At 39.2% G+C, this 15,853-nt stretch overlaps 1 protein-coding gene across 7 annotated transcripts in view; it reads left to right on the top strand.

The window, feature by feature from the left end:
* CHD7 (chromodomain helicase DNA binding protein 7) overlaps nt 1-15,853 on the top strand; it is a 179,046-nt gene that overhangs the window by 137,152 nt on the left and 26,041 nt on the right. For all 7 annotated transcript variants that reach the window (XM_017547548.2, XM_017547551.2, XM_017547553.2 and 4 more), the window contains 7 exons: nt 2,715-2,858; nt 4,310-4,565; nt 10,251-10,461; nt 10,985-11,180; nt 11,833-12,000; nt 12,239-12,418; nt 15,743-15,853. In XM_017547548.2, coding sequence (XP_017403037.1) covers nt 2,715-2,858; nt 4,310-4,565; nt 10,251-10,461; nt 10,985-11,180; nt 11,833-12,000; nt 12,239-12,418; nt 15,743-15,853 — 1,266 coding nt within the window. The remainder of the gene's footprint in view (nt 1-2,714; nt 2,859-4,309; nt 4,566-10,250; nt 10,462-10,984; nt 11,181-11,832; nt 12,001-12,238; nt 12,419-15,742) is intronic.

The following is a 15,853-nucleotide window of genomic DNA, read 5'->3' as shown; positions in this document are numbered from 1 at the left end:
CACTTGTATTTGCAAGTAAACACTAATGCTTGTGATATAATCTAAATATATCTTCTCAGTAGGGATGCACCTTCATAGTTTTCTACTAAGAGACAGTTACATCACCGTTTCCTGAAGGCTTAAATAGTCATCTGACTGAGTTTATCTGAGTTGTGTTCTATTATTAGTTCATATGTTCCCAGATAATAGATTCCTACTATAAAACATTCTTTCAGTGGCGAGTATACATTAATTTAACTCTATCACCATCAAACAATCTGTTTGTCATTGGGCTATTTCAAAGAGTTTTCTATTATTTATACTAACATTTGATAAATGGATTAGAATCTGTTATCCAAATAATTTTCCTGTTACATATTGCAGTGTTCTTAAGCTTTTTCACATAATGACACATACAGAAAATGATAGTGGTTGAATGCCACACTCAAATAAAAAGAGAAGGCTGCCCACTGCCACAGGACACCACCAGTCCTAGGTGTCCTGACTGTCTCCAAGGACTTACAACCTGTACTCATTCTTGGCCCACCAACTGGGAAGTTTCTGATTAGCACATGAACAAAATATTTATTTTTCTGATGATCAAGAATCTTTGAGAAGAAATGTTTTCAAGAATGGAACACATTATTGTTATTCAGAATATAATTGTATTTGTCCAGTTCTGAACAGCTCGTTGCCTGGTCTTTTAAAGTAATGATTCTTACTTTAGAATAAGCATCTTGAGAACTTAGCCACTTTCTGCTTTATATTCTTCCTTGAATAAGTCACAGTCAAAATAGTGGGTAGTAACTATATCCAACTACAGCACAGGCCACAGGGAACTGCTGTTACCTGCACTAGACTGAATTGTGATGAAAATGCTCTTGATGGGGATTATCTCCAAGTGCGTTCTCAGAAAGACAGACCAATGAGTGTCTTCAGCTCTGCAGGCACCAAGGAAATGTTTGCGAAGATGATACATTGTAGGGCAGTCACCATCTTCACAGTCTTCCACAGGAGCTCTGGGAAAGTAGCCATCTCCTTGTCCCCCATCCACAAGGAGGGGATGCTGTAGAGGTCATGGTAGTTCTTCATTGATTCCAGTATCTCATCTTTTATTGTAGGGAAACCCCACACAAAGAGTCTGCTTAAAATGAAATTAAATGCACATCACTTCATCGGAGCTAAATACAATGGTAACATTGTTAAGGCAAAAGCATATCTGCTGGCATAGGTGGAGGTGATAAGCTCCATCGCTTGAGTTTCTTACATGATGTTTTGTGAAACTGTGCATAGTAATTGTGTATTTTTTCATTGTTACTCACTTTCAAATAATCATATGGTATAACTGGCTGTTAACAGCCATTGAAGGGAAGCTGCATAAGAAAGGAGTTCTTTCCTTTTTTCGAATACGTTTATTTTGAAATTAATGAGTTAAAAAGGCTTTAACTTTTAAAATATTTGGTTAGGTAGTCAGGATTTAATTTAAATCCTAGTAGTAATAAAGGATATGAAAAAAACTGGGAGACACTATATCAATACAGCTCATCTACCACAATAGCTCTTTCCTGAATCTCTGATGGGACTTAAATAAAATTCTGTATAAAGTAATCCAGGACTTGGATATGTCAGTGTTTATGGCCCAGGCTATACATAAGTGTGGCGATACATTAGAAAATCCTGAATTGATTGATTAATTTACTGAGTCTGAAGATGATGGTGGTCCATAAAACTTCCTCAGATACTTTTTTCACAGGGGTGAGAGAAGGAATACTAGCATATTGAACTCCTTCACCTCACTTTCAAAGAGCATCATTGACAGCTATGACATGGTAGATATTAAGAAAATTAGTATGTTCTTCACTTATTCATCTAGTATTTACTGAGTGTATACTCTGCTTGGCAACCAGGACTTGTCAGATTCCAAGTTAAGTCAGAATATTGCTGTCTCAACTACTGGGAGGTGTAATTACTTTCTGAAATAGTTTTATTAGCTGTGCTGTGTACCAAATGGCCAAACAAAGTAGAAGATAATAGGGTTCTTAACATTAATAGCTCACTATTGTTAAGAATGGTCATTGTAAAACAGCTCCTCTGTATTGCATATATAGAAATAGGAGGGATAAGGTACAACTGCATGAGGAAAGCTGGGGAAAGAGCTTGTAAACAGGAAGAATTAATTAAAGAAATACCTAACTTGGTTCAAAGAGACAAATTTATAAATAGCATCTGATTAAAAAAAAAGTGATTGTGGTATTTACAACCCAGCTGACCTCTTTGCTAGTTGGAAATTTTTGCAGAACAAAATAGTTTTTCATATGCTGTTGCATGTAGAACTTCTTTTGTCTCTATAAAGTGAGTCATGCAGGAAGCAGATGGAGAGATGAGAGCACTGTTGATGTAGTGAGCAGAAAGAAGTTTGCACGCTTCATCTGAATCTAGGGATTCTACGAAAAAAAACTTAACTGGTGGGGAAAAAAGCATTGAGACTTGAGGGACTTAGAAAGCATGGCAAGACTCATTTAAGAACCCCGTAGAGTTCTGGAGAGGACTGTCTACACATCCGTTTCCCTGAAGCAGAAATCGTGCTCTAATATCTCTGTTTTCGTGCCTGATTCTTATACTTTGCCTAGGATGGATCAGTAGGAGTAGAACAATGGGTGTCTAGTGAGAGGCTCTGGTTTTAAGAAAGTATTTTTGTTACAACTTGTTTAGTGGCTTTCATTGCGTTACCTCAGGAACACAAAGTGCTGCTGACGGGAACCCCGCTACAGAACACTGTGGAAGAACTCTTCAGCTTGCTTCATTTCTTGGAACCAAGTCGCTTCCCTTCAGAAACCACCTTTATGCAAGAATTTGGTGATCTAAAAACAGAAGAGCAGGTATTTATCACCTCCACTTTGTATTTTAGTCATAAAATTGAAGGTTAGCCCATGAAATGGCAAAGTATTAATAATTAAGTTAAAATGTGATTATATTACAGTTTTCCCCATCTAGTACACAGAACCTTAGTTACCCTTTCCTTGGACTTTTCAGATCATTATTATAAAGGGTTTCTTGTTTGTGTGTCTATTTGCTCTTGTGAAGGGCTGTTGAGATTTATAGAGAGGTTACATACCTGTTGCTGTAATTTTCAGAGATAGCTGTGTTGTGCAGGTTGGTGGTTTTGCTATGTATGTGTAATTTGGGGGATGTCAGAAGCCACTGACATTGGTAGAACTATTTGCCTACTGCAGTTTGGAGGCTTTGTTCTTTCCAAAGCATCTGTACTCAGCCACATTGCTTACTTCTTCAGGCCTACATATTTTCACTTTAGAAACTTCAGGCATAACCACCGTACAGTAGTTCTGTGAGAAATAAATGAAGTATTGTGTATGAAAAGTACTTGGCTTTTTTTTTTTTTTTTTTTTTTTTGGAGATGGAGTCTCGCTCTGTCACCCAGGCTGGAGTGCAGTGGTGTGATCTCGGCTCACCGCAACCTCCGCCTCCCAGGTTCAAGTGATTCTCCTGCCTCAGCCTTCCAACTAGCCGGGACTACAGGCGTGCACCATCACACTTGGCTAATTTTTGTATTTTTGGTAGAGACAAGGTTTCACCATGTTAGCCAAGTTGGGCGCTTGGCTGTTTTATATGCTGTAAGAGTTGCATGGGTATTAGTTATAATTTGTGTGCTATATTTGAAATAAATATGGAGATAGACTTGAAATCTTGTTTTTTTATGTGCCTCCTCCCCTGACTTACTGTCTAAAACCTCTTAGCTCAGTTGAGTAAGGTCTGTTTTTTTGTGTGTTTTTTGTTTTGTTTTGTTTTTTTTCTAAAATAAGAACTGTATGGAGTACTACATTCTATTGCCAATCAGCAGAAAAGAGAACCAGGGAGAGATGTCTCTGCTGGCTCCCTCGTGCAGGGACTAGATTGCTCCTGGCTCACTTCCTCTCATTCTTTAGCTCTCCCTAGGAAGGAAGAGAATAGAAACAGAGCATTGTCATGACATTGTCTTGTTCCTCTTCTTTATCTTCCCTATGGCTTAAGACAAACAGAAGGGAAAGCTAGATGATAAGTTGAATTTCTCTTTCTGGGCACTTTTCAAGCCTTCTGGCTATTCAGGGCTCCTGGATGGGTGAAATAGTTCATTTAACATAGAATCATCCAACCTTCATGCACTGCTCTTGTGAAAGCTGAAAGGTTAGCTCATTCATACTCTTCTTACCTGGGATTTGAAAAATGAAAACGGATGGTCAATGAATGAGACAATCCTGATTTTTCATGTTAGAATGTGTTTTAACTTGCAAGCAAATCATGACACCAGTATTTACTTAAGGTCTTTTTTTAGGTGCAAAAACTTCAAGCTATTCTAAAGCCAATGATGTTGAGACGTCTCAAAGAGGATGTAGAAAAGAACTTGGCCCCCAAAGAAGAAACTATTATTGAAGTCGAGCTAACAAACATTCAGAAGAAATATTACCGAGCCATCCTTGAGAAGAATTTCACATTTCTTTCCAAAGGTGGTGGGCAAGCTAATGTACCTAACCTTTTAAACACTATGATGGAATTGCGGAAGTGCTGCAATCATCCATACCTTATCAATGGTAAGTGTGCCCTGCCCAGGAACTTAATTAAGTGGCAATTGAAGCACCAGAAATCCCTTTCTGCCCCCAGACTGGGGATTTCATGGTGTATAGTCATTCCTGTCTCCTGTCCACTCAGCGTGGGTTTCACCAGCTTCCCAGTTTCTGTGATGCCTCCTTTTGTGATTGCTGAAGGCAAGTGACCATTGCCCCAGCAATCCCTGAAATGGAATCTCACCCTGCCTTTCTCCTACCTCCTTGTGCTTGAAAAGAGGTGTTGGTGTTCCGTGGCTAGAAGTCATCGGAAGTGCTAACCGCTAAAGAGAAATTACCCCTAATGGAGGTATTCTTGGGGTTTGTGTATTTAAAATAGAGATGTTAAAGAGGAACTTAGGTGTGAGCAGATAGCTATTAGCTGTCTCAAGCCTTTGATGGAAAATGTCCTCATCTTCCTCTCAGTCCAGAATCATCCAGCACCTCTATCCTCTGAGAACAAAAAGATTAACTTAAAGCTTTGATAATTTATGGCCCTCCTCTTTTCTTAACTAAATTCATAGTGCTATATAACTCATGGCTTAACACCTTTATATTTCTGGAAATCAGTAAGATGATAACTATTTCATGCTTATGATGTATAAGATACTCTGGAGACTGCAGAGGTAAATAAGAGGGGAGCATTCGCCACAAGGAGCCGCAAGGTTAGCTGAGAGATTGAGTTTGGCAGAGTCTTTAGAAAAAGAAAGGGCATTTAGACTGAAATAATAATACAAGCAAAGAGAGGGAGTCAGGGAAACAATGAAGAACTTGCCCAAAATAAAAGGCACATGTAAGAAATGTATCTTAGACATGCTCAGCCCCTGCTGCAGAAGGCCTTAAAGGCTAGTGCGTGTTACCTCCATTCTACTCTGCAGGCCGTGAAGAACTATGACTAGCTTTTGAGCTGAGCATCCATTAGAAATATGATTCAGGGTGATCCGTCAGGCAACAGTGTATGAAAACAATGCGAGGAGGAAAGAAAGACAAGCGGAAAGACCAGTTCTGAGGCTGTCGTGTGCTGGGCAGGAGTTAATGTGGGTTAAAGAAAGGTGGTGCAGGCTAATTTGGGAGACTTGTACGCCATGATAATTAGCCAGCAGTGCAATTAGATTCCTTTCTAAGGAAGAAGGTGCAAAACTCCGTCTGTCTTTAATAGTCTGTGAGGTTCAAGGACAGCTAACTTAAAGAATTCCTAGTCTTTTCCCCTTTAATAACTTATACCTACCTCATCAGCCACCCCACATTCAGAAGTCTCCATTACTAATTAACAGAGTAGTCCACGCCAAGAAGACAGTCTCAAAGCGTTGCACCTGGGATTATTGATGTGGTACAATGGATCAGTGAATTTCATATATATATATATATATATATATATAAAATATGTGTGTGTGTATATATATATACACACACACCTTTTTTTATTCTTGAGATAAGGTCTCACTCTGGCACCCAGGCTATAAGTACAGTGGCACAATCTGGGCTCACTGCAGCCTCAACCTCCCAGTTTCAAGCAACCCTCCCACCTCAGCCTCCTGAGTAGCTGGGACTACAGGCACACGCCACAATGCCCAGCTTATTTTGTGTGAAGTCAGGGTTTCTCCTTGTTGCCCAGACGGGTATCAAACTCCTGAGCTCAAGTGATCTGTCCACCTCAGCCTCCCAAAGTAGCAGGATTACAGGTGTGAGCCACTGTGCCCAGCCAGTGAATTTCTTTTTGTGCTTTTAATTTTGTCTTCTAAAGAAGTATCCTGTGTGATGATTATTTGTCGAATACTGCCAACCTGCAGTGTGTTTAAGAGCTTGTACGGCCGTTATGGTGAGTGTCAACTAGCTGGGTTGTGAGTTGGAGAGATGGAGCTTAGGGTGACTGATGGTGCGAGCTGAGGACACGTGTGTGCATGCACTGTGCACACACACGCGTTTGCATTTAATAGCTGGTACAAAAGAAAGAAATAATAGCCTCCAAAGGGAAAGAAAAGAAAAGGAGATACAAAAGGGTTTGAATGCTACCAGCAGGATGTGTGTGAAAGGGGAGATCTCAGCAATGGTGGTTAGATTGCCACCCCTAATTCCATCAAGTTTACCCTGTTTGGTCATATTATTAATTATATACATTGAACATTGTGGAATGTTTTTCCCCAAAACACAGCTGGTGGGTCTCTTCGTTTGCTGATTGCTTTCCAGGGTCATCCTCTATAGCATATTTGTTCGCCAGGAGCCTCTTAGGACTCCCCAAGGCTTGGCATCTGTGGTAGTTGTTCTAATTGGTCACACCTTGAGCTCAGATTTTCTGTCCTTACAACAAGTTAAGAAGTATCTGTTAACCAGGTGTCCTTGTCCCTGAATTTGGGGAAGTTATAGTGAAAAAGTATAGATACATACACACTAAGCACGCAGCTAGCTGCCCAGATAACTTACGTAGACATTGTATTGTGTAGAGGTTGCTCCAGGGTCAGAACTGTTCATTCTCATCCACAGCCTGGAGTAGAAACATATCAAACATTTAGAAGGAAATTCTTTAATTGGGGATATTACGTTGAAATTTGAATTGGTTGTGGCAGAGTAAAGAAGGCCCAATCCACATTCAATTAAACATGTTTCCAGAATTATGAAAAGTAGAAGCAATTTTATATGCATAAATTGAAAGTAACGTAAGTACAGGACAAGGAAAAAAGTTTGTAAGTGTTGTCAGAACACAAACTGTATGTAAATGAGAAATATTTTTAATGTGACCCTTAATTTTACTTGAGTGCTTGGAACAGTGCCTGGCACACTCTAGGCACTCTGCTAGTTGTTTTCTTGCTAAAAGTTAAGCAGGAAAGTTAAGCAAGTTAAGGTAACTAACTGAGTAACATAAATGGAGTTACTGTTATTGGCCCCAGTTTTATTTGAATGGAATTTCCAATTTTTAGTTTTTATAATGTCAAGTTAAGAATAATGTTGAAAACATGTCCAGGGTACCCTACTGGTTAGAGCTGACTTAAGAGTTGTTGCTGGTTATTATTTGAGGCAGGGAACGTGTAGAGAATAGTGGGCAAAAAGAAAACAAGAATGAGGCTTACATGGATGGAATGAATTTCAGAGAGAAAACAGTAACTTGTTTTTTTTCTGGTAATCTTCAAGAACAAAATATTTTCTTGTTTGTTTGTGGCTTTTTTGTAGTTAGATGACGCTGCAGTTACTGTCCTGACAGTGACCATCTGTTGAAGCGAAAAGACTTCAAGCTGGAAGTCAGTGCACACTTGTTTCAAGTTGTCTTTGTTATATATACACACTTTCCAACGGAGTACCAGCCGTACATTAGTTTAGGGCAGAACTGGCAAAGTGTTTTGAGTTGTCATGACCCATTTCCAGTTAATTTTCAGATTGATGTTTACAAATTGGGTATCAAATGTTAATTGATAATCTTGAAAATGCAGCTGTGACATTAGAAGGTGGCAGTTGCTTCCTCCCCAACACTGTTCCCACCCTCTTTCCTTCAATGTTGCCACAATGAATAATGTCAGGACACTCATGTAGGAATGTTTGCTGATATTATTTTTAAATGAAGTATTACTAGTGTAAACTAGCTCCCAGTTGTAAAAACCTGAATTTATAACAAAGAGCTGGATTAATTCAGCAGTAGCTTTTGTCAGGTAAGAAAGAATGCATTTTTTTTCTGACTATTCTTTATAAAATGGGAAGTTTTTGGTAGTATAAAAAAAGGCAAAAAAGTTTTTTTTAAAATCTCTGAATAAATTTAAAATTAAATTTGTCTGCAAATTTAACTGAATTATTTATATTAAAAATTTTTGAACTAAAATGTGTCTGATGTTTACTTTGTCAAAATGATTATTTCCTTTTTGAAAAATATTCATTGGCCATTAATTTGTTTCAAATGACTAAAATACTATATTTTATATTATTGTGGATTTTAACTTAGTATGGACAAAAAATAATTATAACAAAATCTTATTTCTGAATTTCAGAGCTTATGATATACTGGATAATAAGAACACACTTTAAAGAACCCTAATGTAACATGTTCACCTAAATCTGTTTCCCCTGTCTCTTGAGGGTAGGGTATTGTCCTGAATCTAAACCTGGGTTTCTAAATTCCATGTTTTTTTAAAAAATTAACTTTAAGAACATTCTTGCTAATGCTCTTAAACAGCATTTTGTTTTTTACTTTTGCGTTTATTTTCCATATTTAAAGAAAAATTCTAAACATTAGCTTTTCATTCACATGGAAAAAGGAGTGAGGGTTAGTCCCCCTTCATAAGAAGGTAGTATACTTTGTGGAAGGCCTTAGTGCTTGGGAAGACATTAAGTGACTTTAATCTGTTCTCAGTAAATTATTTGTTGATTAATAATTAACAAGGTGTATTTCTACATAGGGCTGTACCATAAGGTAATTTCTCCTCGCAGCCGTAAAGTAGGGATAGGATTGCACTTTTGTTCCATCTGCGCCTGTTGCAGCAGTACCGTGTGAGAGGCTGCGGTTGCCTGTCGCACTAACCCAACGTTTCCCTCTTTGAGGTTTATGTATCCCCATCTTCTCTGTAGTTAGTTCACATGTTTAAAACTAGTGGTAGGAAGGTAGTTTTAAGTTTCTGACACAGTTAAAAGTCTGGGAAACAATCCCGTTAAGATGAATGTGTGTGTTTGTATTTTCTAAAGAATAGTTGAGCACATCCTCCACCTTCAGGGAAAGGAACTGAACACAACAGCTATGTCCTGATTAACCCCAGAGGCAGGAGGAGGCCAGACCAATGCTGTATAATTCTAGTTAAGCCACCTAAGCAGTTGAAGGAAGCTTAGCCTGCTGAAGCGTGTGTCAGGCAGGGATGTGGTGGGGGCATCTTTCCTTAGGAAGATGTCATCTCCTTGAGAGCTTTTTCCAATGTACCCAAGTCTTTGGATCAGCAAAACTCCATGTAGGGCTATGCGGGGGAAAAGAAGGGTTTAAGCCTAGAAGTCTTGTATCAAACGCTTAGACGTTTGTTTGTTTTTAACTTTAATAGATTTGGATAGTTCAAGACAGAATTTTTGTATCTTAGGAAAAATTATCAGATGGGAATGAATGTAGAGGGAGATTTAGAGATTACAATAGATAGAATGCTTAGGTCCCCCACAAATATTCCAAGACATTATCCTGGAAATAAATTCCTCTTTTGTGTAGTTCCTTTGCCTATATTAATATGCAGTTATAGACCCAAACTACTACTGCTCTTACGCTGTAATTGTTAGGACATGATTCCTTTGTTTCTTCATTTCAGAACAGATTTTGTTGTTTGTGTTTATGTTCAGCTAGTAAACATTTCTTCATTTCTTTAGCAATTTAGGTTCCAAATTTTTTGTAGGTATCTGGCCCTTGGCTTGTTTGTGCCACTTCTGGCTTGACAGTCTGTTGTTGAAATTCCGTTTTTACAGACAGCAAACATTTGTTTGTTGAAAAATGTGGTTTTCCCCCTAAATGCCTCAATGTGTTGTGCTTAAAACTTTGATCCCTTTTGTACATCCACAGTTTTGTATAGACCCAACTCTGAGTAAGTGGATGGATTCTTGTTCATAAGCAGGAGTTTGGTGTTCTGGTTCCTACAGTTTGCAATGGGTTTTGAAAGCAAGTTCATTGTTTTTAGTAATAAAAACCTTTTACAGTATTCACATTATGCTGTCCAATCTCTGCAGGTGCTGAAGAGAAAATTTTGGAAGAGTTTAAAGAAACACACAATGCAGAGTCTCCAGATTTTCAGCTCCAGGCAATGATCCAGGCTGCTGGCAAGCTAGTGCTGATTGACAAGCTGCTGCCAAAACTGAAGGCTGGTGGCCACAGGGTGCTTATCTTTTCCCAGATGGTGCGCTGCTTGGACATACTGGAAGACTACCTCATTCAAAGACGGTGAGGGCCACCATATTATACTAATAAAAAGGAAATCTAAAATTACCTTCCCAGGGCTCCAGGTGGTCCACCTAAAAGTGGTATTTATGATAAAGGGGATAGAATGGGGAAAATGTATCACATGCTATTTTTAAAACTGTAGATGTACATGATGATTATTTTATATGATGACACAGGAGGATACTGCATACTTTTTTTTGGCAATTTTATTTCCCCATTGCCTTTATTTGAGTAGGGGAGAATAGTTCTTACTTAAAATTGACATTATTCGTTATTTTACTGTTATAAGTGTTAGCTCTTTTTAGAGTTTAGCTATTTCCCTGGAGAGGAAGTAGAATAAAATTTAATCCTTGGTCATTCAATCAATTGTATAAAAAACTCCAGTATTCTATTTGTTCTGAGATTAGTTCTGTTAAGTGGTATTAGTCTTTTAATATATGTTCCATATTGTAATATTCAAAAAGAGGAGCAAGTATGTTGTCACTATGTGTCAGGCTTCCTTGTCCATACTGATGTTTCTTAGGTACCCATATGAAAGGATCGATGGCCGAGTCAGAGGCAATCTCCGCCAGGCAGCTATCGACAGATTCTCCAAACCTGATTCTGATAGGTTTGTTTTCCTCCTGTGTACAAGGGCAGGAGGCTTAGGCATTAACCTCACTGCTGCTGATACCTGCATCATCTTTGATTCAGACTGGAATCCCCAAAATGACCTCCAGGTAAATGCCCAAGAAAGTCCTCTGATGCCTTTGAAAAAGAAGTCATTCTACTTACTGTGACAGAGAGTCACCAGGCAAACCCATAAATTAATGTTGCATCATCACTCAGGCTGTGTCCTGTGTTTCAGGGCAAGTAACCAACTAGTAACCAGTTGATTAATAACCAGAGAAGAAATTTTTTAGTACTTTAACCCTCTTCTAAACTGCACCTCTATTTATTGGCACCTATGGTCTTATAACTGGCAATTGAGTCTTGTTGTTCTTTGGTAGCCGTCGTAGCTCAGGCCTCCATAACAAAATACATAAATGGGGTGGCTTAAACAACAGATGTTTATTTCTCCCAGTTCTGGAGGTTGGAAGTCCAAGCGCAGAGTGCCAGCAGAGTCAAATTCTTGGTGAGGGCCCTCTTCTTGGTTTATGGACAATCATCATCTTGCTGTGTCCTCACATAGCTTAAAGAGAGCCAGCTCTCTCTCTTTATATGAGCATTAATCCTGTTCATGAGGACTCCACTCTCATGACCTAATTACCTCCCTAAGGCCCCACCTCCAAGTACCTTCACATTGGAAGAAGGGTTTCAGCATATTAATTTGGTGGGGAGACACAAACGTTCAGTTCATTGCAATAACTGTTAATTTCATTTTTCTTCCAGGCTCAGGCTAGATGTCATAGAATAGGACAGAGCAAATCTGTGAAAATCTACAGGCTGATTACAAGAAACTCCTATGAAAGGGAAATGTTCGACAAGGCTAGTTTGAAGCTGGGGCTGGATAAAGCTGTGCTGCAGTCTATGAGTGGAAGAGAAAATGCTACCAATGGGGTAAAACCACCCTTGCCCAAACCATTCATTTATTCTGGCACCTTCCTTTATTTAGCTCATAGTAAGACATTACTCAGCCTTTGATTATTTTTCGATCTCAATATTTTAACTGTATTTTGTCACACTTTCTTTGCTGTAATTCAGGTTTGCTCTCTTTGAGAAAAATGCAGTGTTTGTTTAGTCTCTAAGCCTCTTAATTCTAAATTATTTTGAATATTTTAAATATTTCTCAAAACAGGTACAACAGCTTTCCAAGAAAGAAATAGAGGATCTTCTACGAAAAGGCGCCTATGGTGCACTCATGGATGAGGAGGATGAAGGGTCTAAATTTTGTGAAGAAGATATTGATCAGATCCTGCTACGTCGAACCCACACCATTACCATTGAGTCAGAAGGGAAAGGTTCCACATTTGCTAAGGTGTGAATCGATCTGAAGAGTCCAGATTTTCCACAGAAGCATGAGGGAGTACATGTGAAAAGTGCCTTGTAAAAATGCTTACAATATGCATTGGGACTTAACCAAATTAATTATTAACTCCCTGTGGAACCCCTGGCACATGAAGCTTTCTTTATGCTTTGGTTTTTCTTCTGTGTACCTGGCACTGGTATTTGGCCTCACCTTGTCGTCCTTGTATCTACTTCCCAGCTCCTGGGGTGAATCCTTCACTTGTATTCTTGACTCCATCCTTCCCACTTCTGAGACCATGCTCCACTGGCATCTTCCTTCTCTCCCCAGATCCTGGTTTCTGAAGCAGCCTATAAGAATGATCAAGTCACTCCTTTAAAAACACCGCTCCTCTATTTTCTCCTCTAGTTACAACTCCGTACATGAACTCTTTTCAGAGCTAAAATCCACACTAACGTGATCTACTCCAGCTGTCTCTACTGGCTCCCTTTCTACTTACTTGTCAGCTTCCAGCTTGCACCCCTTGCCTGCCTCTTTGTTAGAGCTGCTCTGGCCAGGGTCACCACTTAGTACACCCGATGGTTCCACCTGAGAGCCCCTTCTGAAGTCTCACCTGCATTTTGTTTTAGCCATCTGCACTGAGGCCCACTCCATACTTTTATTTTTAACAGCTTTATTGAAATGTAATTAACTGACCATACAATTCACCTGTCTTAAGTGTGCAATTCAATGCCTTTACCATATTTATAGACTTGAGCAAATATTACCACAATTGAAGTTTGGATCATTTCCATCACCCCAGAAAGATCTTCATGCTCATTAACAGTCATTCCCTATCCCTACATACCAGTCTCCGATACCTGGAAACCACGAATCTACTTTCTTTTTCTACAGATTTGTCTTTCTAGACAGTGGATAGTTCATATAAGTGAAATCATATGATGCATGATCTTTTGTATCTTACTTCATTTACTTAACATTATGTTTTTGAGGTTCATCTGTGTTGTAGCATGGATCAGTAATTATTCCTTTTTATTGCTGAACAATATTCCATTTTATGGTTATACCACATTTACTTTTTGATAATGGACATCTGGGTCATTTCTACTATTGTTTATTATGAAGAATGTTGCTATGGATATTTGTGTACAGGTTTTTGTGTGGACTTGATGTTTTCATTTCTCTTGGGTATATACCAGGGGTGGAATTGCTGTGTTCTATGTTAACTAAATGTTTGACCCTTTGAGGAACTACCACACTGTTTTCTAAAGTGAGTGTACTGTTATTTTTCCCTTTAAAGTCAGATAATAGGAAGTGTAGGTAAGGATATGGAGGAAATGGAACAGAACTCCACATCCTCCTGAATACTTTTTTATTGTCTGAGTTTTTAGTTGTAGCCATCCTAATGGGTGTGAGGTCGTATCCCACTCTGGCTATTATTTGCATTTCTCTGATGATGTTGAGTATCTTTTCATGTGCTTATTGGCTAGATGTAGGTCATCTTTGGAAAAAAAAAATTTTTTTTGAGATGGAGTCTTGTTCTGTCCCCCAGGCTGGAGTGCAGCGGCACGATCTCAGCTCATTGCAACCTCTACCTCCCAGGTTCAAGCAATTCTCCTGCCTCAGCCTCTCGAATAGCCGGGATTACAGCTGTGCACCAGCATGCTCAGTTAATTTTTGTATTTTTAATAGAGGTGGGGTTTCACCGTGTTGGCCAGGCTGATCTCGAACTCCTGACCTCATGATCCACCCACCTCGGCCTCCCGAAGTGCTGGGATTACAGGTGTGAGCCACCGTGCCCAGCCAGAAAAATTTCTGTTCAAGTTCTTTGTTCATATTTTGAGTTTCTTATCAAGGTTTAATACTTGAAAAATATATATGTTCTGGGTGAAAGTTCTGTATTGAATAATATGATTGCAGATATTTTCTCCTAGTCTTTTCTTAATAGCATGTAATTTTAATGAAGCCCAGTTACCAATTTTTTCTTTTGTTGCCTGTATTTTTAGTGCATTGTTGAACCCAAGGTCACAAAGATTTATGTTTTCTACAGATTTGCCTACTCTGGACAGTAGGCAGTTCATATAAATGGAATCATATGATGTGTGATCTTTTGTATCTGGCTTCATTCAGTTAGTGTAATGTTACTCATTCACTAGCATAACTTACATTCCAAGTTTTATAGGTTTTACTCTTACATTTTGGTCTTTGATCCCATTTGAATAGAGTTTTGTGTATGGTGTGAGGTAGGAGTCCAACCCTTCCTTTTGCATATGGCTATGCAGTTGTCCCAGCTACTCCAGTCTGGAAAGGCTCTTCTTCTGTGGGCTTTGAGACCCACATCTTCTCCCTTACATCTTTCAGCCTCATGTCAGGTTATTTTCTCAAGGATCACAGATACTGTGTATTCAATATGTGCACAGCCAAACTTATCACCCCATCTCTCCCCCTATCCCCATCTCTGTTTGTCCACCTGCCTGACATTCAGTTGTCAGAGATGGATGCTGAGGTTTTTCCTGACTGCTTCTTCCTCTTTCATGTCTCATATATACCCAGATTCTGGTTCCATTAATTCTTTTATTTTATTTTTAGACACGACATCTCACTGTGTTGCCCAAGCTAAACTTGAACACATGGCTCAAGTGACCTTCCACCTTCAGCTTCCCAAGAATTTTACCTTTTAAAGAATATATTTCTTTTCTTTTTTATTTTCAGCATTGGTGTAACCTTTCCAACTTGTGACTCTAGATATGATGTGTCCATAATTAGATTATTCCTATTTTCAAATAGTTCCTGGCACCCTCAGGATAGAGTTCAAACTCTGTTAACAGCACATACAAGGCACAGCTTGACCTAGCTTCTCTCTCCGTCACCAGCTCAACCTCTGGCTATTCTTCCCTGACTACCATCATCCCCTTTTCTCTCCTCTGTGCCTTGGCACATGCTCTGCTGTGAACATGTTCACATGCTTTCCTGTTTTGTGAGTGTTTTAAAGTATGGTTCAGGCATCATTTTATGGGAGAGCCTTTTCTTCTCAGTTCCCAGCAGTGTCCTGCCTGAACCAGGTTAGGGGCTCCTCCTCTGTATATCACTTGCACTGGTGTATACCCTTGCTTCCTGTCGTTTTTATCATGCTGCAGTGTAATCCTTTCGTCTGGTCTCAACCGCTGGACAGAGAGCTGCGTGAGGGCCAGTCTGTCATTCTAGTCCCATCTACTGTAGTATCTGCCGTAAGTGGAGGAATGCACAACATTGAAGCAAATGGATAAACAAAAGCTGCTTTACATTCTGCTTCAGAGAAAAGCCTCTCAAAGTAATGCATTTCTTTTTTCTCTTTAGGCCAGTTTTGTTGCATCTGGAAATAGGACAGATATTTCCTTAGATGATCCAAATTTCTGGCAAAAGTGGGCTAAGAAGGCTGAATTGGATATTGATGCCTTAAATGGAAGG

The sequence above is a fragment of the Cebus imitator genome, unplaced genomic scaffold, assembly GCF_001604975.1.
Source record: "Cebus imitator isolate Cc_AM_T3 unplaced genomic scaffold, Cebus_imitator-1.0 Scaffold199, whole genome shotgun sequence".
In the NCBI taxonomy this organism is placed as follows: Eukaryota; Metazoa; Chordata; class Mammalia; order Primates; family Cebidae; genus Cebus; species Cebus imitator.
Note: the sequence above shows the minus strand (reverse complement) of the source record. Positions and strands in the feature narration are given on the sequence as shown.